This window comes from Meles meles, chromosome 4 (genome assembly GCF_922984935.1).
Source record: "Meles meles chromosome 4, mMelMel3.1 paternal haplotype, whole genome shotgun sequence".
Lineage (NCBI taxonomy): Eukaryota > Metazoa > Chordata > Mammalia > Carnivora > Mustelidae > Meles > Meles meles.
In genome coordinates, this window is record NC_060069.1 from 32,312,183 (window position 1) to 32,336,602 (window position 24,420).

Genomic DNA, 24,420 nt, shown 5'->3' on the forward strand with positions numbered 1-24,420 from the left:
AGTCTTTCAACCAGGACACCATGCAGACATGAAAGAGAGTGGGGACACTGCCAGCACCAATATGGAAGAGCCCTCCAGATACATTTTTTAAGAAATAAGTTTGATGGAATATGATTTACATACGGTAACACTGACTAATGAATGTTAACTATGCACGTTGACAGGCTTTAATAAATACATTCAATCATATAACTATCACCACAATCATGATCCGGAATATTTTCTTCACCCTGAAAATGTCCCTCTTGCCTCTACTCACTTAATCATCCCCATCTCCTTCCCATCCCTGGCCCCCAAAACCACAGATCTGCTTTCTGTCTCCGTAGTTGGCCTTTTCCACAGTGTCATATAAATGGAACTGCTATACTACTAGTAGTTTTTATGTCTGGTTTCTTTCACTTAGCATCTTGCTTTTGAGATCTGTCAGGTTACTGCACACATGCACACATACGTTGTCACACGTTTTACACACGTGCATATACCTGACACTGTGTAAACTGGTAGTTCATTGTCATTGCTGAGTGGTAGTCCACCGTACGGATTTACCAAAATCTGTTTATCCATCTTATGGGACATTCTAGAAGAGAAAAGCAAGCTGCACCACGGTGTGCGACGGTGTGCTGCCATCCATCTAAAGGTGATATACGCACACAACTTTGTGTGTCTACTGACCCGCACTTGCAGAACACACAAGAAACTGGAACCATGGTCGCCTCTGAATGAGAAACGGAGCGGCTAGGAGATGTCCTTTCTCTGTATACCTTCTAGTTCAGTTAATAAAAATTTGTTTTGACTATGTACATATACTAGCAATTAAAATAAATAAGTTTTAGATGACTTCCTCCATCTAAGATCTGCATCCCTTTTTCCCAAATCCTACAACCTTTTTTTAAAGCTATTTCTTGGACTTCTCAAGATGAGCAAAAGGTTTAACAAAGTACTGTCAGATAAAAAAGGCAATCTCGCTGTTTTCCTTTCTCCTCTTCCTCATGAGGTTCTTACACACTCCAACTTAATCTCTCTTAACTATGGCTTCATACACTTAAGAAGATTAAAGCCTCCAACGTCTGACCAGTGCATTCAGTACAGCCAAAGGCCCTGCAAACTCACAGGCTACCCTGTGAGTAGAGCTTGGGCCGAAGGCATCTCATTGGATGTAGAAACAGAAACAGACTGGACCAAGTGGGCAGAGCCCATAGCGTGACCTCTGAGGAGCCCTGGTGCCCCAAGATGCCCTGCTTGCCAGGCCGGGCGGACCACCTGCCCCCACAAGCGACAAAGGAGCTGCGGTCCCTCAGGTTCGAACTCCCTCGAGAAACATTCCCCAACACCAGAGCACAACCACATGAACATCTGCGGCTGCTGAGCAAAGCTGGTGCCCGTTCATATTCCCTTGTCTGCGGTGGGGTGGGGGCTTTTCTCCCCCTCTTCCATTAATCCTTGTTCTTGGCTCTTTGGACAGCGTCTGACACATGGCTTTGCTCACTGGAAGTTTCCTGAAGGCCTCCAGCGGGCTGGCTGTTCCTCAGCGCTGGGGATGACGTCACCCACGCCATGCTGGGCTGTGCCTGGGCTTCTCCCCTCCTCCCTGTACAGACTCTGGCTGCTGCCCTGGTCCCCAGCTCCTGAAGAGGCCCCCACCTGCCCGGCACTCACACAAGCATCTGGCTTACCAGGGATCAATTCTCAAGGCACCGTGCAGGACCTGAGGCCGGAGCGTGACTGTTACTGTGGTAAACACACACAGACTCCAAAACAACGGAGCCATGACAGCTCATGCTTGTTCGGTCTTTGGCGTGGGCCACGCACCTGAAACTCTCCCCTGCCTCCTCGCACTACCAGGTTCCCAGGGAGGTGGGCGGGCCCCTCCTTGGCCAGATACTCCCTAGGACCCCTTGCTCCAGGCGACCACTGCGTCTCTTCAACAAGGCTCAGGTGACCAGGAGTCGCTGTGGGCCTGCCCTCCCAAAGCAGGAATGAGCAAGTGCAGAAGATGCTCCCATGTGACAGGTGGTAGATGGTGGCATCCAATGGGCCTGTGACAACGGCCAGCTGTGGACTGATGGGGCCCTCAACAGACAACCTTCGGCAGGCAAGAGGGGTGAGGTGCAGCCCATCCCAGCAGAGCATGGCCCGGCCTTCTGGGACGGGGCTAGGACGTGGTTTTCCCTGGCACTGTATCAGGACCCACATATTTGGAAAGTTATTCCCCGGTCAGTGCCCTCCCAGTCCTTCTGACTGCGTCAGGGGGAAAGTTCCGTGCGGCCGCCAGTATGTCGCGAACACTTCCATCATTTCCCCTTCTCACACACAGGAAGAGTATGGGCGGCTTCTTCACAGACTCTGGCAGACGATGAAATCCAGTTAGGGTTTGATGACATTGTTGTGTCTTCAATGTATTTACTTTTACAGTGACTTTTTGTTCGGTATAGAATAATTGGCTTTCTGCGTACAGGAGGGCACAAAGTTTCTGTTTCAAATTATTTAATTTGAGGCAAAATGTCAGCTGATTTAAAGAAAAAATATGAAATAAGATACCACGGGAGGTGTGTTTAAGATAAAAATTTTTTAAAAAATTAAAAAAGCAAAAACCATGCAGAGGGTATGTGGTTTTTCATGGTTCTGACAAAAACCGGGCTTTTGATCACTGAGCTGCCAGACACACTGGGGTGAGCCCGAAACCAAGGTGAAGAACCACATGAGGCATCTTCCAGAAGAAAAGGAGCCCATTCAACCTCGGCAAGAGCCGAGGGCATGTGTGATGTCATCAGAAGATGAGGCTAGAAATGTGAGCTGAGGGCAGCCTGTGGAAAGCCCTGAGGCTGAGTGGACATATGAGGGCTTTCATCTGTGACTACTGGGAAGACCCCCGAGATGCCTCCAGCCCACTTCACTAGTAGGAGGGAGCCAGTCCCCAACACTAGGCCGGCCTGGGTCGGGGAGGGGAGAGGAACTGGGGCATGTGGACTCAGAGGCAGAGAGGCCAGGGAAGCAGCCTGACCTGCCTCAGCTCTGTGGGTCACAGTGAGCCCTTGAGAATGGCCCCGGCACCCCCAGGAGGAGGGGGCTTACCGTGAAATTCTGTATGTCCCGAAGGCCCCCACAGGGCTGAGAAGGGAACAAAGTGTGGGACAATACAGCTAGCCTGGGAAGCAGGTGTTAAGCTCCAACAGTCTTCTATGACAGAGATACTTATCACCATATATGGAAAGAAAACTTCCAGGGAAAAGGAGGAAGAGAAAAAAAAAAATTGGAATAGGCTTAAAGCAAAAAAGAAAAAAAAATACCTAAAGATAGCCTAAACAAAACACACCCAGCCCCTCGCGCCTGCCTCAGTCTGCTGGCCATATGGTGTGCGATAAGCCGGAGCGCTTTTATTTACCTTCCTCTTCTGTCTACAAAGCCGAGAGCCAGCCCATGGAGAATGCCCCACTTGCAGCAGAAGCCACACCATGCCCTCATGCCCAGATGACCGGCTCCCAGTCCCCGGTCCCCACTCCAGGAGGCCACCCGCTGCCACTTCCTCCCCACCCTTACTGCTTGCCTCAACCCCACAAGGGCCACGGCCTCCCCAGCTGTTTTCCCACCAGGACTCACCAGGGTCAGGCCTGCTGCCTCCTTGGCCAGCTGAGCCATTGGGCCACACCGTGTACTATCAGCCAGCTCAGTAGGGTTCACCCTAATGGACGAACTGGCTGCCTCTGCCATTCGCCGCTGTCCTCTGCTACCGCCCAGACAACCAGTGAAGAAATTTTCCTGGTAGCTATGAATGATCGGCTGCCTGAGTGCCACTGAACAGGGATGCTGAACCATAATGGCCGCAGAAGCCTGGGCCATCCTGGTGCATCCCACCACCCCAGGTCCTTATATGAGAAAGCCACCAACTACTAACCACATCCAAACTTCTCTAGGTCCCGCGTATTGGACTGCTCTCTGGCTCTTCTGGCTCTTCCCCAGGACAGCCCAAATCATCAGAGATGCATGCACTCCCCCTGTGCTCCTGAGCTCCCCTCACTCTTCAACATCTGGGGACCACTGCCTTGAGCTCTCCTCCTGACAGCCATGGTTCCTTTGTGGCTTTAGACTTTTTTTTCCTTTTTTATTCTTTTTGGGTTGTACATGCTGACACAGAGGTAAAAGAAAATGACACTTAAATATGAAAGAACTCTCTGCCATTAAATCTGTAGCTGTACACGTTTATCTCACACTCTGGTGAAAAACCACCACCATTATGGAAGAGGATACATCCCATCATGGAAGATCCAGAAAACCCACGGAAGAGATACATCCAAGTATGAAAGGCCTGCACTCTTGGTGCCTTCACATCCTTCTTGTCTGTGTATTTAGGGACGACTCACTGTCTCCTCGGAAGAACACATCCATGACCTTATTCTATAGGTGTCCATCCAGGAATTCTGCCGTCTGCTCCAAGGCTGTGCTCACATAGCCATCCAGGCAAGCCACTCCAGAATGTCACTCTAGCACGACTGGGTGTCCAATGATTTGCTTTAAAAGCTCCCTGGGGGAGGCTTCCAGACTCACCCTCAGGGAAGGGCTCTCAGGGCCAGTGAGCACAGAGCTCCTGGTGTCCCAGGCACCAAGGAGCGAGAATGGGCATGGGGATATGTAGGGGACCAGTTGCCCCACAGGCTCCAGAGTCCGTGCTCCCACTGGGCCTCTGGGCCGTGCTCCCAGCTGGGCTCTGCAGCTCACCCAGGGGAAGGGAGCCCCTGTCAACCATGTTTTGATCTAATGGAGAAGGGCCAAACTGTGGGGTGAAGGGTATGGAGAAGGTTGAATCCTCCAACAGGATGCCTGGTTAAATCTAAATTTCAGATAAACAACAAATCATTTTTTCTATTAATTCTTTTTATTAACATATAATGTATTTTTTGCCCCAGGGGTAGAGGTCTGTGAATCGTCAGACTTACATACTTCACAGCACTCATCGTATCACATACCCTCCCCAATAACAACGAATCATTTTTAGTGTAAGTTTAACCCGTGTACTCTCTGGCTTCAACAAGAAAAAATGATTTGCTGTTTATCTGACTTTTGGATTGAATGAGCAAGTCTTTATGTTTCTTTGCTAGACTCTGGTAGCCCTGGCTATCGGGAAGTAGCAGGACCGACGACCCTGGGCAGCCCAGCTCTTCTCCCCGGTTACCCTCAGAAGCCACCACAGAAACAGCACCGCCTCTGGCCAGCACCTCATTACAGCCATTCCCTGAGTGCACTCTGCAAAGGCCTGCAGGCTCTTTGGGGCCCTGTCTTGAGCCTGTGACATGGAAGGCAACCACTCTGCCAAAAACTCAAGTCTCCAAGAGCCTGGAAGGAAAGCATTTGTGGAAGAGACCCAGCATGAGGAAGCCTGAGGAAAGATGCCCCACGTCTAGGAAGTGTGGGGACACCAAGCACAGGCACTGAAATGTCTCGTGGTGTTCAGATGTGAGCCTGTCCTGGGCAGCCTCACACCCTCAAGGACACGCATGAGCCCATGTAATCTAAGACCTAAAGACGTGAGTGGCTGGTTGGCTTAAGAGAAGTAGGAGCCACTTTATAAATGGCCTTCACCGGGCCACAGGGCAGCTGGTCTGGGCAGGCCCCAGCACGATCCTGGCAAGAGACACAGCCCAGCCCCCTGAAAAGTGTCTCGGGGGCACGGACTCATGGGCTCTAGGCCAGAGCAAGAGCCACGGATGTGGAGGGAGCATTTCTCTGTGTACAATCCAGAAGCCTCGAGAAGCAGCTGCTACTCTCCCACTCTGGCACTAGCCACTCAGTCACAGAATGAGGTTCGAATCTGTGGACTATTTTTACTATCGTCCAGAAAGCCACTGGCTAATGTTAGGTTGAACTACATGAAAATACCATTTTCGTAAGTCACAATGTTAGAATACTGGCAAATACATATGGCCCAAACAGATGATAATGCTGAGTGCCTACTGGGGGGTCAGACTCCATGCAAGATCCTTTCAGTACCTGTGCCCATTTTAGAGATATAGAAACTAAGACACAGAGAGTTCAAAGTACTCATCCAGCTAGACACATACCAGGTCTGTGTGGCTCCAAAGGCCATATGCATTTTATACACCGTGTAGCAGGTTCACGTGGCTCCTTCTATCTCTTGTGCTCTCTGCCTGTGGGTCAGTGCCTGGCCATTCCAGCAGCCCTGGGCACCACCAGGACACCCACCCTGCCAGCACCTGTCTACACAGGGGCCACTCTGTAGTTAATCAAAGCCTGGCCTCCTGAATTAGCAGCAAAGTGTATTTAACAAACAATCTCAAGAGGGAAAAAACATTTGAAAGTTTATTTAGAGTGAGAGGAAAGAGGGGCCAAAAAAAGCACTCCTAAAATAAACAGAAAGTAATCAAGGGATAAAACCCAAGTCCCACAAGTTTTAAAACGCCTTAACTGTGACTCTGAGCTAACGTGTAGTGGACCGTCAGGTGCAGTGTGATCCAGGACCACTGCATACCCAGACACAGGGACTTCTATGGCTCTCCTCTGAGTAGACTACAGAGCTTCAGAGAGGGAAGAGGATGAGAAGCCTCCCAAAGGACAAGCCAAGATCAGGGAGCGTCACTGTTCTCCTGGCCCACTATAACTCCCCTCAGAGGCTGAGACGAGCACAGTAAGATAAAAGGACTGTCAGACTCCAACTTGAAAAGAAGAAACAAACGTTCTCCTCCTTGTGAAATAAAATGTTAGAAATCCGAACATACATAACACACAATAAAAGTAGGTTCCACTAGTTTAAACGAATATCCACAGAGATCAAAGCGGGAGAAGAAAAAGAGGACTGACCTTCACGTGGGCCACGTAGTGATGACACGTCTCCTCCATGTGGACCAGCTGCAGCTTCTCTGTGATCTGACCCAAGGACTCTCCCAGCAACACAAAGTAGACTCTGGGCAACTGGCCCTTTGCCTTTTTGGCCACATCAGCCGTGAGAACGTAATTGAGGCCTGCCAATAAATAAGGTCAAGATGTCAGTGAGGACTCACGTGTGGGGTCACAGCCACCTGCACTGCCCCCTCCCAAGCTCACAAGCACACTTTGTATGCGACCTGCCTCCCCACTGCAACCAAGGGCTGCAGCCCAAGTCAACACCTTCTCGGAAAGAAGCACGCAGCCAGCGTCCTCTCAGCATCAAGAGACAATGAGGCCGCCCCTGTCTTCCCTGTGATTCTCTGTGTATCACACGTTATGGCTCTCCCTGTCTCAAACCCCATGAGTTACCACCTGCGTCACCAATATACACAGCAGTAATGAGACGTACCTAGCATGGTCGGCATCCTGAAAAGAAGACACTGTGGTGAGCCGACAGGATTTAACAAGAACCCGCAGAAATTATCATGGCTGCACGTAACCCCGAGTCCTATAGCGCAATGAGACAGACACCCAACACGAGGGAGCAATTACCCAATAATCCCCAGATGTTCACGTGCGCTCTGTGATGGCGACATCCCTTGGACCTTGTGTCATCATGTCCCCCGAGCACCAACTACATGCCAGGCACAGGGGTCAGGGCAGTCCTGCTCTTCCTCTGTTTACCCTCTGAGGCCACCACAGAAACAGCCCCACACAGCCCTGCCCTCTTGGTGCTTACACTCATGGAAACTCAGACCAAGGCTAAAGCTGACTTAATTCCCAGGGAGCTGAGTAGACAGATGGTGTATAGTAGAGCGCCTGTCATTTGAAAAGCATCACGAGCACGGTGGGGCTTGTGCTCAGGCATACTTTCCTGAAGAGGAAAACTCCTCGCCTGTTCCTGAACACATAACATCAGTGGGCAAAACCTACTGGGACACAATCTGAAACTTAAAAAAAGTTTCAAAAAAAAAAGCATACAAGAATGTGCATACAAGATGCACATTCGATAAACGCAAAAGGTCTTACTTTCCTAATTTCAGAGTCAGTCAGTCACTCTACAACAATGTGCGTCATTAGGCAAATCAGGCGTTGGTGTCAACACACCTATTTCTCTGTTCTCCTGTACCACAGCCGAGATCAGCCCTCTGGGACCCTTTCTTATTTTTTAACTGCTTTGTGGATGCAGGGGAATGGGACACTTTTAAAGTGAGAGAGAGGGAACATTCTGTCCCCAAAATGACCAGATGAGGCTGCAGAGCCATGAAAAATAAACCCTGTCCCCATGAACCAGCCCCTTGGAAGCTGGGGCTCTTGCCCACATAAAAGCAGCCCACACCTGCTCAAATTTAAGTATGCGAAGCAGGGCAGTGAGCATGGGTGCGGCTTTAATAACATCAAAGGCATCAGCCAGGGGAGGTCCAAGCCAGGAAGGAGGAAAAGGACCAGGACAAGCGTTCTGCAGCTGCCATGGGGTGTATTCTGAATGCATCTAATGGTTTTGCTGGGCCTCTGCCATCTCGGGGATCATGCCGAGCTGGCGGATTCCTGGTCAGCAAGGACCGCTCTGCCCCAACGTATTTACTTCAGCAAACAGCTGACTGCCAAGGCAAGGCTGGGTCACCAAGGGACCTGAGACCTGGATAATCCAAGGCAATATAATGAAGAAAAAAGAATGCCTTTGGGAAAGTAACAAGGCAGAGAAAACACAGGAGCCCAAACGAGAGTTACACACCGGCTCCTTTGGCGACACCAGGTAACGGGGCAGATGCAGAGAATGTCAAAGCTTCAGGGTAACTGAGGGACCACTGGGCTCCAAACCTTCATTTTTCAGATGAGGAACTGAGGTCCCAAAAAGGGATCAGACTTGTTCCAGTTCAGAGGGCCCTCCACCACAGAGCTGAGTCCAGAACTCTCCTAACCTCCAGAGCAGGGCTGTTCCTACCATGCTGATTCTTGGGGCAAGTTTTACATTTTTTGAATACCCAGACAGCAGAACCCAACACATGCAGTGATTCAGAACTGAACTCTGGCCCATTTACTTTCTTCTCATCACAATTTCCCCAAGCAAGAGCCAAACAGTAAGAAAGGATAAGTATAAACTGGACTGTGTTTCCAAGTTCTGTTTAGTAAGTCCAGAGCTCGGGATGGGCATTGCCGGAAGACAAGCCAGCCTACAGCCGGGCAAAACCAACATGGCAGCAGTAGCTGTTGAGTGGCCCCTCCCTGGTTCCTCCCAGGGGCAAGAGCTGCCCTCCCTTGGGAAGGGTGGGCATGGGGAGAACGGAGGGTGTGAACCCTCTTGCCAGTGAGCTCAGAGAAAGCCAAGGTAGAAACGATCACAGGAAGACAGAGCAGATAGGATCAGTGCCCCACCCACATCCTCTTGGCTTGTACTATTTCTCTGTGGCCAAGCCCAACTGGCCACGGCCAGCACCTGCACCCCCCTTCCTGAGAGCGCTCTCTGGTGGCTCTGCCCACATGCATGGTGGACCAGAAATGCCAGAGAACCAAAGTCCCTGAGACCTCACTACCGCCGGAGCCCAGCTCCCTCATCCCGTGGGTGGAGTAACTTGGAAGGGTGCTCCACATGGACTCTCAGTGTTCCCCGGCAGGATTCAGCAACAACACACCTTCTGTTGGACTGCTGTGATGGTTTATGTGTCAACTTGACTAGCCTATCACCCAATCTGGATATCAATGCAAAGGTATTTTTATTTTTATTTTTCTAAAGAATTATTGATTTATTCAAGAGACAGAACAGCAGGGAGGTACAGGGAAGGGCAGAAGGAGAGGGAGAGAGAGCCTTAAGCAGACTCTACACTGAGCACAGAGCCCGATGTGGGGCTCAATCTCACCACCCTGAGATGATGACCTGAGCCAAAATGAAGAGTGGAAGGCTTAACCGACTGCACCACCCAGGTGTCCCTGCAAAGGTATTTTTAAATGAAATTATGTTTAAGTCAGCAGACTTCAAATAAAGCAGATCACCCTCCATAATGTGGGTGGGCCTCATCTAATCACTTAAAGGCCTTATGAGAAAAAGACTAAAGTCACCCCGAAAGAAATATTTCTGCCTTCAGATGCCTCCAAACTACAATGTCAATATACTCACATCCGATTGGTTCTGTTTCTCTGCAGAACCCTGACTGACACAGCTTCCTTTCCTTCCTGTTTCACTTTCCTACTGGTGCTTCCTGGGGTTGACCACAGCCTGAATTAACCATGTGCACCAAATCCTTGACTCAGGCTCTGCTTCTGGGAGAATCTGAATTAAGATGGGGCAGGTCAGGAAAAGGGAATGGATTCAGCCTTCAGTGTATGTCAAGCACTGTGTGGATATTTTCCAACACTTTAGTCCTGTGACATTCCACCTCACTATAGAATCTCTGACCCGATACATCCCTCAGACAGCTGAAGAGAAGACAGAAACAACTCAGTTACTGAGCCGAGGACCATAACCACTGCTCTGCTCCAGGCAGAGCATGAGCGTGCCAATACGTTCACCTATCAGATTTTCCTAAAATGTTAAAATATACAATCACAGACAGACCAAATTATCCAATTCGCCAAGTATAATCATTTTGGAAGCTTTTCATCTTCATAACTGCCTGGCTAATGCTTCTCCCTGATTTAAAATTTACTTCGACATTTTAAATCACATAAAAAGAAGTCAGTTTCCTATCACACTCTCTCTTCAAGAAGAAAGCCACCAGGAGACTCATCATGGGAAGCCCAGCCTGAGTGAGGAGGGTCTCATAGCCATCAGGGTGGCAAGAGGTGCAGACCGTTCTGGAGCCCTGAGTTCAATTGGCAGGTTCAAACAGTACCTACCCAAGAGCGTCTGAAAGGGAGCCCCAGTGTGAAGAGATGCCAGAGAAGCAGCCAATCAGCTGGCATGCTCCAGCAGCCTGGCTTGGTGGGAGGGTGGATGCCCCTAATTCAAGCCAGGCCAGCCAGCCCCCATCCCGGGAAGGGTACTGGTTCTGATTAGCGCCTGTTCCCACCGCACAGTCCACATCCTCAGGTTTTCCTTCTGGCAGCTTGTGTCCATGCCATGTCGAATGATGTCATGTTGATGGAAAAGCTGACCAGCCCCAAGTCATGTTGCAGTCTCCTCCTCTCCCTGCCCCCAGCTGGTTCCCAAGGGCCCCCCATACTGGCCTGGGCCAGGAGGGAGCCAGCTGTCTTGCATCAACTCAGCTCTGGTCGGTCTTACCAAGTTTTTTATTCATTCCCATTCTCCATCGCAACATGACTTCAGCTGTGAAATTCTAACTAATAAATCCTCCTTCCAGACTTACTAAGCTTCCCTTAGAGTCTCCCAAGAGAAGGGGGAGGAAGGATACTTCCCCCTTTACTAGCTCTCCTAAGCTTGCTCCCCACCCCATAAAGGAACGAGGTGATAATTATTAGATGAGGTTACCCCATGCCTCATGTAACATGGATTTGCCTCATTATCCTATCTCCCTGCTTCTCAAGACACCAGAAGGAGCTTGGAGAATGTTATGTGTGCTCTCTGGAGGAGAAACACACCCTCCTGCCCCCCCCCCCCCCCCCCCCCCGCCACCTAAAGCCAGAGGAAGGGCCTGGAGACAAGTTGCCTGGTTTCGACCCTACTTCTGCTACTGGCTTGGACGACCTGGTGCCATGCTTAGGACCTGGGCTCCACTGCTTGTCCAGAGGCAGGGAGGCACCCCTGCTTGCTCACGGCTTGGGGTGCCAGATCAGAGCACAAAACACAACGATTTAGGGCTCCCTCCCTGGTTTTCATTTAGCCCTCTAAGTGAGAGTCCAGAATTGCCAGCTCCATCCCTAGTCCCCAGAGCCTGCCGAGCACATTTCGGCTTTAGCCTGGCCAGGAAGCAGGTAGAGGCTCCGCCCCAGGATGAAGGGGCAGAAGGCTTCTAGGCACAGCACTCCCTGCGCTTACCGCAGCCAGGATGCTCCAAGGAGTGACACGCTGCCTCCCAGTCCAAGAATGAAGGGATTAATAACACTTGGGATGGGCAGAACTCTTGTTTTAAACTGCCTGGTGAAATGGGTTATAAATTTGTTCTCCGAACCGCTACAGCTGGACGCGTGCCTGCACCCCAGCAGGGAAAGCAGGGCCTACCAAACAAAAGGGCCTGGACACATCCAGAAGTGGGGGTTGGGTGAGGGAGCGTGGGCTGTTTGCACAGGCCTCCCTCCCCGCAGAACGCAAGCTCCTGGAGGGCCAGGGCTCTGTCTTGCTGGCCTCTGCTCTGCGCCCAGGGAGGGGAACGTGTCCTCCGGCACTCTAAGGAACTTAACTATTTGTGGGGTGCCTGGGTGGCTCCGTTGTTAAGTGTCTGCCTTCAGCTCATGTCATGATCCCAGGGTCCTGGGATCAAGCCCCACATCCGGCTCCCTGCTCTGTGGGAAGCCTGCTTCTCCCTCTCCCACTCCCCCTGCTTGTGTTCCCTCTCTCGCTGCCTCTCTATCAAATAAATAAATTAAATCTTCCAAAAAAAAAAAAAGAACTTAACCCAACAGGTGCTTCCGTGACTGGCTGCTGGCTGGGCTAGTTCCTCAAGCTGATGTCTCTCAGCTCCCAACCCACCCTGCTCTGTGAGGCTGGGTCTGGGTCTCTGCTAGCGGGTCTGTGAGAGGCTTAACCCAGATGGTCAGCATGAGGGAGGCTGGAGAAGGGCTGCATCTTCCTGCCTGCTCCCTACTCCTATCAGCTTCAGCGGGTGACAGGCTTCCCTGGCAGCTAGTTCCAACTGTAGTTAATACCAGCATCAGCATTTCCCCCACTGCACTTGCTGCTACCCCCTCCCCCAAGGTTGAAGTCCCAGGTCAGCAGAGTCCCTTCTCCAAGCTTCTAGGTTCTGATCGCCTCAGGTATGACCTCTTCTGTTTGTCTGCTTGACCAGGGGTCCTCAAGTCTCAGCACCCCCAGCGGTGTGCTGAAGGGCAGGTGGCTGGGCCCCAGTGCCCCAGGGTCTGATTCGCTTCGAATGTTCATTTCTAACATTCCCACATGCCGCTGCTGCAGCTGGACTGGGCACCACGCTTTGAGACCTCCCTCCCACACCAGTGCCGACGCAGAAGTGGGGACTGTTTCTGGCAGTGACTACCAGGTAAATCCATGACCTGCTTTCCCAATTCCCAATATTAAATTCTGTCAAAATAACTGGTTTCTGTTTTCCTAACTGGATGCTGCCATTCCAGGGGCCAAGGCAGAGTCACCCCCTACAGAGTCTCTGAAGTTCCCATGGTCCTGCCAGAGGCCATCAGCCAGCCCCGAACACCCCAGAGACCACGTGGGAGCTGTGGTTTCCCACAGCTAAAGCAGAAGATGAAGAGGAGAGCGGAGGTCCTTCCCCAGCAGGTCCTACCAAAGAGGAGGAACCAAAGAGGTCAGCCTACAAGTGACATGCAGCATCTATGGCTCCCCAAGCCATCCCCGGGGAGGTCCCACGGCTCAAGATGCCAGCAGATAGAAAAGGCTTCCGACAGCTCTTCGGAGGTACCCAGCACACACCGCGCCACACTGCACACAGGCCACACTGCACCAATGCAGCCACTCTACGGACGCAACCCAGCCGTGGACATGCAGACACTGAGGGGGGCCTGGAAGGGTGGCCCAAGGCGGGCATTCATTTGCCAGGCATTCTGTGGCCAAACCCACCAGGACCCAGGCTCCTCTGCAACTGCCGTCAAGGGGAGAGAGGAAAGGTCATCACGCCCTGGCCCTGAGTTCCCAACACAGAGGCCTGCACAGTGACGCTGAGCTTGGACGACAGCGGAGGGTGGTGGTGCCCCCACCTTCCACCACCTGGAGACCAGGCACCTGATCCTCCTGACCATGCAGAGCCCAGGCCCTGCCTTCTGTGCTGGACCCCAGGGATATCCCACCACTGCTGGACCCCCACAAGCTACCTGTCACTTCCTTGATTTCTATCACATTTCCTTAAGGGCTGCCTGCTTTTTCCTCCTCAAGTCTCTCCATATTCCACAGCTAGCTCATGTTTCACTAGATTTCTACGAAGATGGAGATCCATCACCTTTCCCTGAATGCCTGGAGACAGCAAAGAAAAACGGATGGAGAATATTCTGCATCGCCCCACTGACACCAAAATTCCCGTTACCATGTGTAAGCCTTGATCTAAAGTAAATGTGGAAAAATACTGCTTAGATGGTAAAGGGATGTTTGATTTCAGTGGGAGAGCATGCTGCTGCTCAGAGTCCAAGACCTGCACATGGGCGGCAGCCCGCCTCCTCCATGCTGCGCACTAGAGGCAGGACCATGCGCTATCCGCCGGCCTGTTTCTTCTGATATTCCCTGACTCTTCAGGGGTCATGGTTGAGCCTAGACTCCATTATAATTCTGCCTAGAGGTCAATGAAAGGGGCCCCAGTCACTGGGGCCCAGAAGACCCACTGGATGGCAGCAGCATGAGAAGACACCCACATCTCCTCCTGGCTCAGCCCCAAACCTTCTAATCAGAGTCCACTCTGTCTTATGGTCTGACATCCCTCTTGCTCAAAAACTGGCATCTTGGGTTTCTTCTCGTCTGTTCCTGCTGTACCAAAATACTTTCATTACCACCACACTGATGTCATTAAAGAGCCTGGAATGGTGTACACGGCTTCAGGATCAAAATAATAGAAACTCTGTAACCCCCACTGGAGGCTCCATGAGGATATGCTTGGCATATGCAGGCACACAATAAACATTTGTCAAATGAACACACACATGAACTATTAATCACTTGCTTATTTTAGAGTTCTAGGATAGTTCTGCTTATTTTTATACACACCAACATAAACCTTCAACTCAATTCTTTCATAATGTTTCTTAATGGAGTCCAGCTATATCATGAGTTGGAATTCGATAGAAGACACACCATCTAATTGGGCAGAGGACATAGGAGGCCTAGGACCAATAGAAAAAAATGTTTCCCTAGAGACTCATTAGGGAGGAGATGAGAAAGAAAGAGTTTTTGGAAAGCAAAAATAAGTATGCTCAAACCAGGATTCAACTCCTGGCTTCACCAACAGCTATGTGACCCTGAGCAAGTACGTTTCTCACTGAGCCTGCTCTTTTTCTCACTGGGCTCCACATAAAACTTTTGTTAATTCTTTGCCACCAAGTCCTGAGTGCATGGAATGTTTACATTCAGTTTTGAAATTCCTAAGTTCTTTTTTTTTTTTTTTTTTAAGAAATCTCTATGAACAAGTTCAAGGTTTGACTGTAGAACTTACTCCAACCATCTGAAGATCAAGATAAAGTATCAAGGAGACTATTAGCCTAGAAGGATTAGCGCACTGTTAAATAACATACAGCTTTCAAGGTGCAGCTGAGAAACAGACCAGGGCACGTGTGCATGTTTGCGTGCCCACGAGTGCGCATGAGCATACACACACACACGCTCCAGATCAGTGCTTCTCGAACATAAATGCGCACACAGATCCTGCGGGATCTTGTTAAAAGGCAGATTCTGATTCTCAGACCCAGAGTGAGGCCAGAGATTCTGCATTTCTAACAAGCACCCAGAGGACGCTGGTACTGCTGGGCCCAGGGACCACACTGTGATTAGGGAAGGGAGACACTTGACTCTATAAATGTCGAAGAAATGCAGGAAGTCCAGGTCCTTATTGTTTTTTGTGTGTTTTTTTAAATTTTCCTAGAATTCTATTTTCTATTATTAAATCAGTCTTCCAAGTAAGAACAAAGCATTTATTAATCTGCAGGAGTGTTCTAGATTCATTCCCTTCAGGTGACCACGTGCTCTTAAGTTCTACTCCGCCCTGATCCTACCTGTTCCAGGGACTGACCTCTAGAGTTGGGCTAGCAAGCTGGCCTTCTCCAACCAGAGAAACAGCAGGGCCTGCTGTCTCTTTTCCATCATCCGAAGCTGACAAAGCAGGTCCTCCTCTTTTGCAAGTCTAGGGCTTCATAAAATTCAGCATCCTGATCCTACCATCCATCCCTGGTCTCAGATTCCCCAGTCAAGGGCTTATGGCCCTGACTTCTGGCTGGTGCCCCAGGCTAAGGGGGAGCCTCCAAAGACCCACCACTTCTTTTTTCTAACCAAATGGAATGTTCTGTGAGGGCGAGGCTCCAGTCGCTACCTTTCCACAAGTCCCACTGGCTTGTGACACCTGTGGCCCCGTGAGGTTTCAGTCTGGTCACACATGTGGGGAAAGGATGCTTGGGGTCAAATGTTATTTGTTCTAGAGCTGGAGGCTATGTTAAATTGGGAAACTACGGGAAGCAGAAAAAAGCAGGAACTGTAGAGGGAAAGAGGGTCTGGACTGTGTATCTGCTGCCTGCAAAACCAGTCAGGACACACAGGGAAAGCAAAGGCTCCAGAAGAATCCCTCAGTGACCACAGTCGCACAAGCCCTCTCCAGCTAAGGTGGCCGTCCCAAGCCCTGACTCAGGGGCTCATTACCAATCTCTCCTGGAACGTGCTTGCCGTGGAAGCTGAAGCAGGCGGTGACGTTCAGGCAGTTCACAGGCTGCAGCCCATCGTGACACTGAGGCGCCGTGATGTTGATGGAGGCTGGGAGGAAGATGGAGACGTCCACCGTAATGACGGGTCTCGCCCTGTGCGTCAAGAGAGGGAGGTGACTTAGCCAGGCTCTCAGAACGGAACAAAAAGTAATCCAGCGAGAGAAATCCTCGGCCTTCAGCCCAGCACTTAACGAAACCATGAAATAACCGGCGAGAGAAGGGCCAATGGGCCCTGTAAATACTTTCTCCTGGTTTTCGAAGTGGCTTATTTCCTAATAAATTAACGGTTAACTTCCCAATAGTAAAGGCAAGTAAGTTGTTAATAAAACACATCTGGGTGAAGCCATAAATGAACCACCAGATGTTGGGTGATTATTTAAAATTTCACCAATTAAGTTCCGATTTCCATTTTATTAGGAAGATAGTAATATATTTAAGAGGAGTTCCTACAGTGGATGCCAGGACTCGAGAAAGAGCTGTACCGTCGGGAATGGCCATGCCCTTACTGTCTCTGGAAGCATGAGCTGCAGAGTTCCAGTCCCAGCCAGTGCGTCAAACCTCCCCCTTCCTTTACTCCCTCAATTCAATAAGCATTTTTCTAAAAGGACTTGATCCCCAGAGTCCCAGCTGGTAACGGCAAAGCATTTCAGAGCTGAAGAAATCAACCCACCTGGCCCAGGAGCAAGTGAAACCCTATAAACATTGGCATCCTTAACACCAACGTGGATGGCCAGCATCCCCGCCCACCCCGTACTGGATCGATACACGGCATCCCTCCTGCACCTTCTGGGGATCCCCAGGGTTGGCCGACCAAGCTGACAGTGACTCAGGGCCATTCTGCTGTCATTGCAAACACCTGCTCAGGGACGGTTCCCCTAAGCTGTGGCTTAGCCTTCTCCCCTCCAGGCCTCACAATGAGACCCTTTTACCTCCAGGAAGCCCCGGCCTTCATGCCACTGGGGTGATATAACAAGATTAAGAAGCATTAGTGGCTTGAGAACAATGACCTCCCTTGTGCACAGTGACCCTATCAAGAGCCCGCAGTGAGAAGACAGATGGGAAAAAAGAACACAACTCTCAGAGAAGAAGGTATTAAGGAAAACCTCAGGGAAAGAGGGATGGAAGGACACACGTGACCCAAGGGGGGTGAAGGGTTTTCACGGCTGCCACCCCTGCCATGGATGTGGGTTCAAGGCTGGGAGAGCTGGGACAAGGGCAATGGAACGGTGGGTCTCCCAGAGCAAAGCCAGCTGTAAGGCCAACAGACGTCAGACAATAGCCGTGCCTGAAAGAAATCCAAGGTCCCGGCCTTCCAATTTTCTTCTGGGTTCATCCTTGTAAGATGCTCTAAATAACACAGAAATAAATGCTCTGCTCCTTGTCAAGAGGAATGGACAGATACCAACAGACACTCTAGAAAGTCCTGGGTCCTTCCATGGCCAGCTCATGGTCCCTCTCCTGGGAGGCCTTCTCCAGGACCCCTGCACCATCTTCACACCTCCCCTCACTTACTCATTAAGGTCACTGTCTGTTTCCAAGGCTGCTCCACCCGTCTACAGGCCCCTGAAGGGCTAGGACCCCCCAAATTCATCCCAATAGCCTCAGGATCAGTGTTCAAAAACCTGATGTGAAATGGGTGCCAATCTCACAACAGGTCCAGGGACTGAAAACCACAGGAGCACCCCAACTTTCACAAAACAGACAGAGGCACCAGGGAGTGCTGGTCTCCACCCTGTGAGATCTCCACCCTGCCCAGGGCACATGCTGCCTGGTCACCGCACAGAAGGAAGGCCTCACCCCCTCCTGCCATGCCAGGGGCCACCCAGTCCCCGCTCCCGGCAGAGCCCTGCAGAGGAAGGCCGGGGGAGCAGGCCGGGAAAATGACGTTGATGGAGGCCGTCAGCACAGGATCCTCTGAGGTGAGGACAAAGAACTTCAGAAGCACACGTCTCACCGGCATCAGTCAGATCAGGCCCTCGACCCTGTTTCAGTTCCAAGAATTGTTCTTGGACCAGGGAAAGCCCAGAAATCTTTCCTGAACTCTCATCGCTCCCTTTGAACTGGAGTGGCACAGCACCAGAGAGCCCATCGCCCTCACACAGGCCCTGCCCTCTGCGGCTAATCGGAGAGCGCCAAATCAGCACGGGCAGAGTGGGGCCAGCCCACGGTCCCGCCTGCAGAGGGGCGCTGAAGGACAGCACCGCAAAGGCCCTCAAGACTTAATTTTTAACAAGCTGGTAGCTAGACTACCTCCTTCTGATGACTCCGACGGTTCAAATCCTGATACAGACAGTCCCTGACTTAGGACGGTTCAATGTAACAACTTTTCAACCTTATGATAGGCTGACGTGCACTTAGGAGAAACCGAACTTTGAACTGTGAATCTGGATGCCCGAGGATCCCCTTGCCAATGCTATGTGGGATGACTGTGTGGTGACGCTGGCCCTGGGGCCACAGGTCCCGGGCTCTGCCACCAGTCACGAGGCTAAACAGCCCTTACGCAGACACCCTTTCTGTAGCCGCATGGAGGCTCTGTTTGTCACTTCACGCACAGCTTTCAGTAATTTACGTGAGAGTCAACACTTGATTATCAAACCAGCTTGGTGTCGGAGGACCGTGCCCGACCGCAGGCAGGTATAAGTGTTCTGAGCGCAGCTGAGGCAGGCCAGGCTAAGCCTCGGTGCTCGGGAGGTTAGGGGTAGTAAATATGTTTCCATGTAGGATATTTTCAACTTACGGTGGGTTTATCATAACAGTAACTCCTTCCTAGGTCAAGGTAGATCTGTACTTCCCCTGCATTTACCTCAGGTAAAACCAAGCAGGATGCCGTCTGATGGGGTATTGCTCCCATCACCCCAGCCTTCTGCGGGGGGCAGTGCTGCATGTGGGACAGACACTGTCAGACAGACTGAGCGCTGACACCCCCATGAAGATGAAGACTACTAAACCAGCCCTGGAGCCATCTCCTCCAGGCAGCCAATTAAAGTCTGTGCCCTTAACGCCACCCACAGTAAGGTGTGCCCTTTGCGGCAGCCTGAAGGATTCCAGGCCCATACACATCTGGACTCTCCCTGAGGACATGTAAGAATGGGCATGGTGTGGAACCCCTGGGTGGCTCAGTGGGTTAAGCCCCTGCCTTCGGCTCAGGTTATGATCTCAGGGTCCTGGGATCGAGTCCCGCCTTGGGCTCTCTGCTCAGCAGGGAGCCTGCTTGCCTCTTTGACTACTTGTGATCTGTGTGTGTGTCAAATAAATACATAAAATATTAAGAAAAAAAATGGGCATGGTGTGTTATATGAGCCTGTGCATGATTGGTTTCTTTTTCTGGTCTCACCCAAACTCTAAGGGGGACTCAAGTCCACCTAACTTGCTGGTCAGCTAGGCCATGCTGGGATGCGCACATCGCTTAGCCTGCTGGCATCCCCACAGTCGTTCAGCCACATCCAGCACCGTATCAACAGACGCCTTCCTGGCACTCAGACACACTCGGCAGTCCCTCTGCCTGATCCTCCCTGGCCCCCTCTCTAAGGGGCCCCAGTTTGCCTTCCCTGCTCCTGGAAGAGACCTAAGGTGGTCACCCTTACCCACGTTCCACGCTGAACCTTGCCCTGGACCTGTTCCAGTGTTGGGGCCTGGCTCAAAGATGAGGTCCCTGCCACCCATGGTCTATACACCGCATCCTACCTTCCTCTCCTCCCTAACCTCCATTCAACCTCGTCCCCCTCTCCCTCTGTCTCTTCAGGCACCAAGGCGAGAGTGGGGTCAGGGCAAGTTTTTATGGATGAGGGTGAAGATAAAGGGGACTGCCTCTGACTAGTGCAGGTCAGGAAAGGGCCAAGGAGAGCAAAAGAGGTTTCAAAGACTCTTGGCCTAATCTCTGAGCCACATGGCAATCCCATTTGCTCCTTTGTAGCCAAACTTCTGGAAAGGAGTCAAACTTCACCATCTGTTTTCTTGCTTCTCCTCCTCTCCCCCACCCACAGCGATCTGACCTCCGCACCTCACTTCTCTTGACCTGCCAGAGCCAGGGACACCACTGTCACCTCCAAACATGACTACGTGGCCCTCTCTGCTGGGTTTGATGCGGGCCAGGGCCCTTGACCACGTGACCCTGCCTCATCATCCTCCATGGCACGGACCACAATCGACAATTATCTACTTTTTAAAATTAATAAAACTTCAAGGTCACTTGCTTTCCTCATCCATAAAATGGGAATAATAGTAATAATATCTATATCACAGTATTGTTAAGAAAACTAAGAATTAAAATAGTTCTATCGGGACGCCTGGGTGGCTCAGTCGGGTAACATACGACTCTTGATTTTGGCTCAGGTCATGATCTCGGGGTTGATTCTCTCTTAAGCGTCTGTCTCCCTACCCTTTCTTTGACTCTCCCCCCGCTAAAAAATTATGTTCTCCCAATAAGAGAACAGAAGAAGCTACCGTGTATTCAGTCAGCGGACTACTGCTCAGTAAGCAGAAAAAGAACACCACACAACGGCTCGGAGGGATCTCAAACACGTTGCACTGAGTGAAATAGGCCAGAGCCGAGAGAGTGTGGACTCCATAATTCCATCTACGTGAAATTCTAGAACAGGCAGGACTGATCTACGGCAATGAAAATCAAACCAACAGGGGTGCCTGGGTGGCTCAGTGGATTAAAGCCTCTACCTTTGGCTCAGGTCATGATCCCAGGGTCCTGGGATCGAGCCCTGCATTGGGCTTTCTGCTCAACAGGGATCCTGCTTCCTCGTCTCTCTCTGCCTGCCTCTCTGCCTACTTGAGATCTCTGTCTGTCAAATAAATAAATAAAACCTTTAAAAAAAAAAAGTATGACCTTAAAAAAAAAAAAAAAAGAAAATAAAATCAAACCAACAGTTGCCCGTCGGAAGGGGGCGTAACTGGGAAGAGGCAGGAGGAAACTTCCTGGGGTGATGGAAATGTTCTTTATCTTCATGGGTGGCAGTTACACACGCAGGCACCTGCTTACAACTGTGCAAGCCCTATCGTTCAATCAGCAGGCTCTGCTATATGCAATTTACACCTCCAAAGGGAAAGAAAAAACCAGAACGACCAGAGAGAGCTGAGCATGTGGGAGCCCAAGCGATGCCTGGCATGTGGCCGCACTCAGCAAACACTGGCTGTATGGGCTGCTTGCACAGTTGCTCTGTGAGATGCACCCGGGATCTGACACACAGTCAAATAAGTAAATAAAATCTTTAAGAAAAAAAAAAAAAGAGAGAATCTACAGGATATACCTTAAGTCAGATACTCCCAGTTTTAGGAGCGCCTTTTCTCAACTGTGAGAGCTGGGGAACACGTTTTATTCTAGAGGAATCGTGACAAGCCAAAGCAAGCTGCTCGGGGCGGTGAAGAGGAGAGAAGGACGCCACAAAGGCGGCGGGTAAGCTCAGCTTCTGAAATGTCACCTCAGTCATTGGAGTCTACGTAAGCTGTTTTACCTGCAAGGGGATGGCCAACCCATAGGACGGGGGTGAGGGCTGGGGGATAAAGAAAGTGGAGATCCAGTCACATGGCAACAGCGACATCACCACCTCGGGGACACACAAGCCACTACCAAATACTGAAGGGCTGCTACATGCAAAATATAGAATCAAGAAGCAGAATTTTAGGGAGGCACATTTTGCATAAGTTGTCTAAGCATTGCTAACATTCATTGACCCCCGACCTGTTCTATGCATTTTGCATGTAGTACTAATTCACAGAGTTCTGCGGACCCAGTGAAGGAAGTACTACCCGCCTCCCAACGGCAGAGTGGGGGTTTGAACCCAGGCCACCTGGCCCTGGACCTCACCCTCCCAACCTAAGGTGATTCTGCCTCCTTAACAGGTTAACATCCTGAGTTAGCTGGGGTTAACTGGTTCCCTCCAAAGTTTCTAAGCTCTCACCCCTAGGGGCACCTTAAGGGCCGTGTGCCTTACAGCCAGAGACTTGGAGGAAGGCGCTGCTGAATGAGAAGAATCTGGGGTGTGCAGCTCCATGGCCTCTGGGACCCCTTCCAGCTCTAAGATCCCACTGGCCTATTTTAGGAAGTTCTGCCATCAGGTTATTAACAAAACCTAAGAGCTGGCTCCCACTCCAAAGGGTAATTTGGCCTCCTCTGACTCATACGGACAGAAATACTTGGAGATGGCTCAGGGCGGGATGGCAGCCCCCAGCCTTAGTAGGAGAGATTCAGGGTGCATGGGCTCCCATCCCACATCTCTGCCCCCACAGACAAGCAAGTCCTGCTCAAAGGGCAGGAGGCTCCCACCCCTGGGGATCCTGGGACTGACAAGGTGGGGATGAAGGGCTGGGACAAGGCAGTGCTTGGGAACCCCTGAGTGTCCTGGCACCCATAGGAAATGAGGACATCGTGTACGCACATTCATGAAGCAGCTGTTCAAGGCAAAAGGCAAAACCACTGGGGCTGAAGCCACCCCAAGCCCTAGGGAGGCTACTGTCTCAGAACTACAAGCCACTCGAGGCCCGCCAGCCGGAACCTCTGCAACTGGGGACAGGGAGGACCAGACCACCGCATTTCTACTTTCCGAGCACCTCCAGGAGCAGCACGGAGAGAACTGCTGACTGACGGTGAAGAACTTCCCCAACAACCCACCTCGCCAAAGTCCTGCCCTCGTCGCGAAGAACGCAACCCAAGAAGCAAGAGGGAAGCATCTCACCTTAGAAGAACCACGCTGTCCGACATGAAGGCTCCAACAGTTACATCTGAAAATCAGAAGTTTGCAGCATTCAGAGACATGCTGAAGCACCTCCCAGCCGACCCACCCCCTGGCAAGGTCCCCAGCCACAGCCGCCCAGCACTGAGCTCGGGGAGCCCCTAACAGCCGTCCTGTGGGCCACATGGTGATTTTGGAAGAGGGAGAGCCACACTGCCCCACATGGCAGCCAGTCACCGGGTGTGGCTTGCTGAGACCTTGAAATGTGGCTGGTACGAAAACCATGAACGAGCCCCAAAACTTTTATATTGATTATTAAAATTAATTTCACCTATTTCTTTTTTTCTTTATGTGGTTCCTAGAATACATTAAATTATGTATGTGGGTCACATTATGTATCTTTTGGACATGAGTGAATTAGAGAGGCAGATACTTAGAACTAAATGAGCTGGGAAAAAGCTCTAGGTTTTGTAGAACATGTGAATCATCTCTGCTCCATCCCTCACTCCCTGTGACCTCAGAATCTCTCAGTGTCCTTGTCTGCACTGTGGACATAATTATCCTCAGGGTCTTCTTCAAAAACTGATGATATTTCATGATACTTAAATTAGAAGACATCTATTAAATATTACTAAATATAATATTAGTTGTTAAATGTAATATCTTTAAAATATTTAAATACATAGGTTAAATCACATATTTAAATCAGAAAATCCAGAATATACTTAGTACACTACAAACCAAGACCCAAGTGCTAGATGGTAATTTTTTTCTCCTTTATTTAAGATCTTATTTATTTATTTCTGAGAAGAGAGAGAGAGCACAAGCAGGGGGAGCAGCAAGCAAAGGGAGAGGGGAGAGGCAGACTCCCTGCTGAGCAGGGAGCCCAATGTGGGGCTCATTCCAGGACTCTGGGATTATGACCTGAGCCTAAGGCAGACGCTTAATGACTGAGCCTCTCAGGTGCCCCAGTGATGTTTATTTTTAAGTAACTTGAACTTATAAAGTATATACTCATCTAGTAGTTCTCTGCCTTTCTTCCCCTCGAGTATAAACTGCTTAGTCCTAGGGTTCCCATTACCATCTTACAGAAGCAAGCATCTGAATCCAAGACGGACTGAATCCCTGTGTCTATACAATGTCCTCATTAAGGAAAAAGAAACAGCAAATCCATGAATTGTAGCCTGAGCTCGAGTCCTGCACTGGGCTCCCCTCTCAGCAGAGAGCCTGCTTCTCCCTCTGCCCCTCCCCACATTCATGTGCTCACTCTCTCTCAAATAAATAAAAATTTTAAAAAATCTTAAAAGAAAAAAATGTAAGAAACTCACATACATCATGAAGCGTGAACACACCTACTCACAGAGAACGTGCGTCT

The 24,420-nt window shown here is 50.5% G+C and overlaps 1 protein-coding gene across 1 annotated transcript in view; it reads right to left on the reverse strand.

The window, feature by feature from the left end:
• ITGA9 (integrin subunit alpha 9) overlaps positions 1–24,420 on the reverse strand; it is a 344,297-nt gene that overhangs the window by 253,170 nt on the left and 66,707 nt on the right. The window contains exons 13-15 of the mRNA XM_046001922.1: positions 23,049–23,094; positions 16,304–16,458; positions 6,811–6,971 (exon numbers count right to left, since the gene is read on the reverse strand). Of these exons, the coding sequence (XP_045857878.1) occupies positions 6,811–6,971; positions 16,304–16,458; positions 23,049–23,094 (362 nt within the window). The remainder of the gene's footprint in view (positions 1–6,810; positions 6,972–16,303; positions 16,459–23,048; positions 23,095–24,420) is intronic.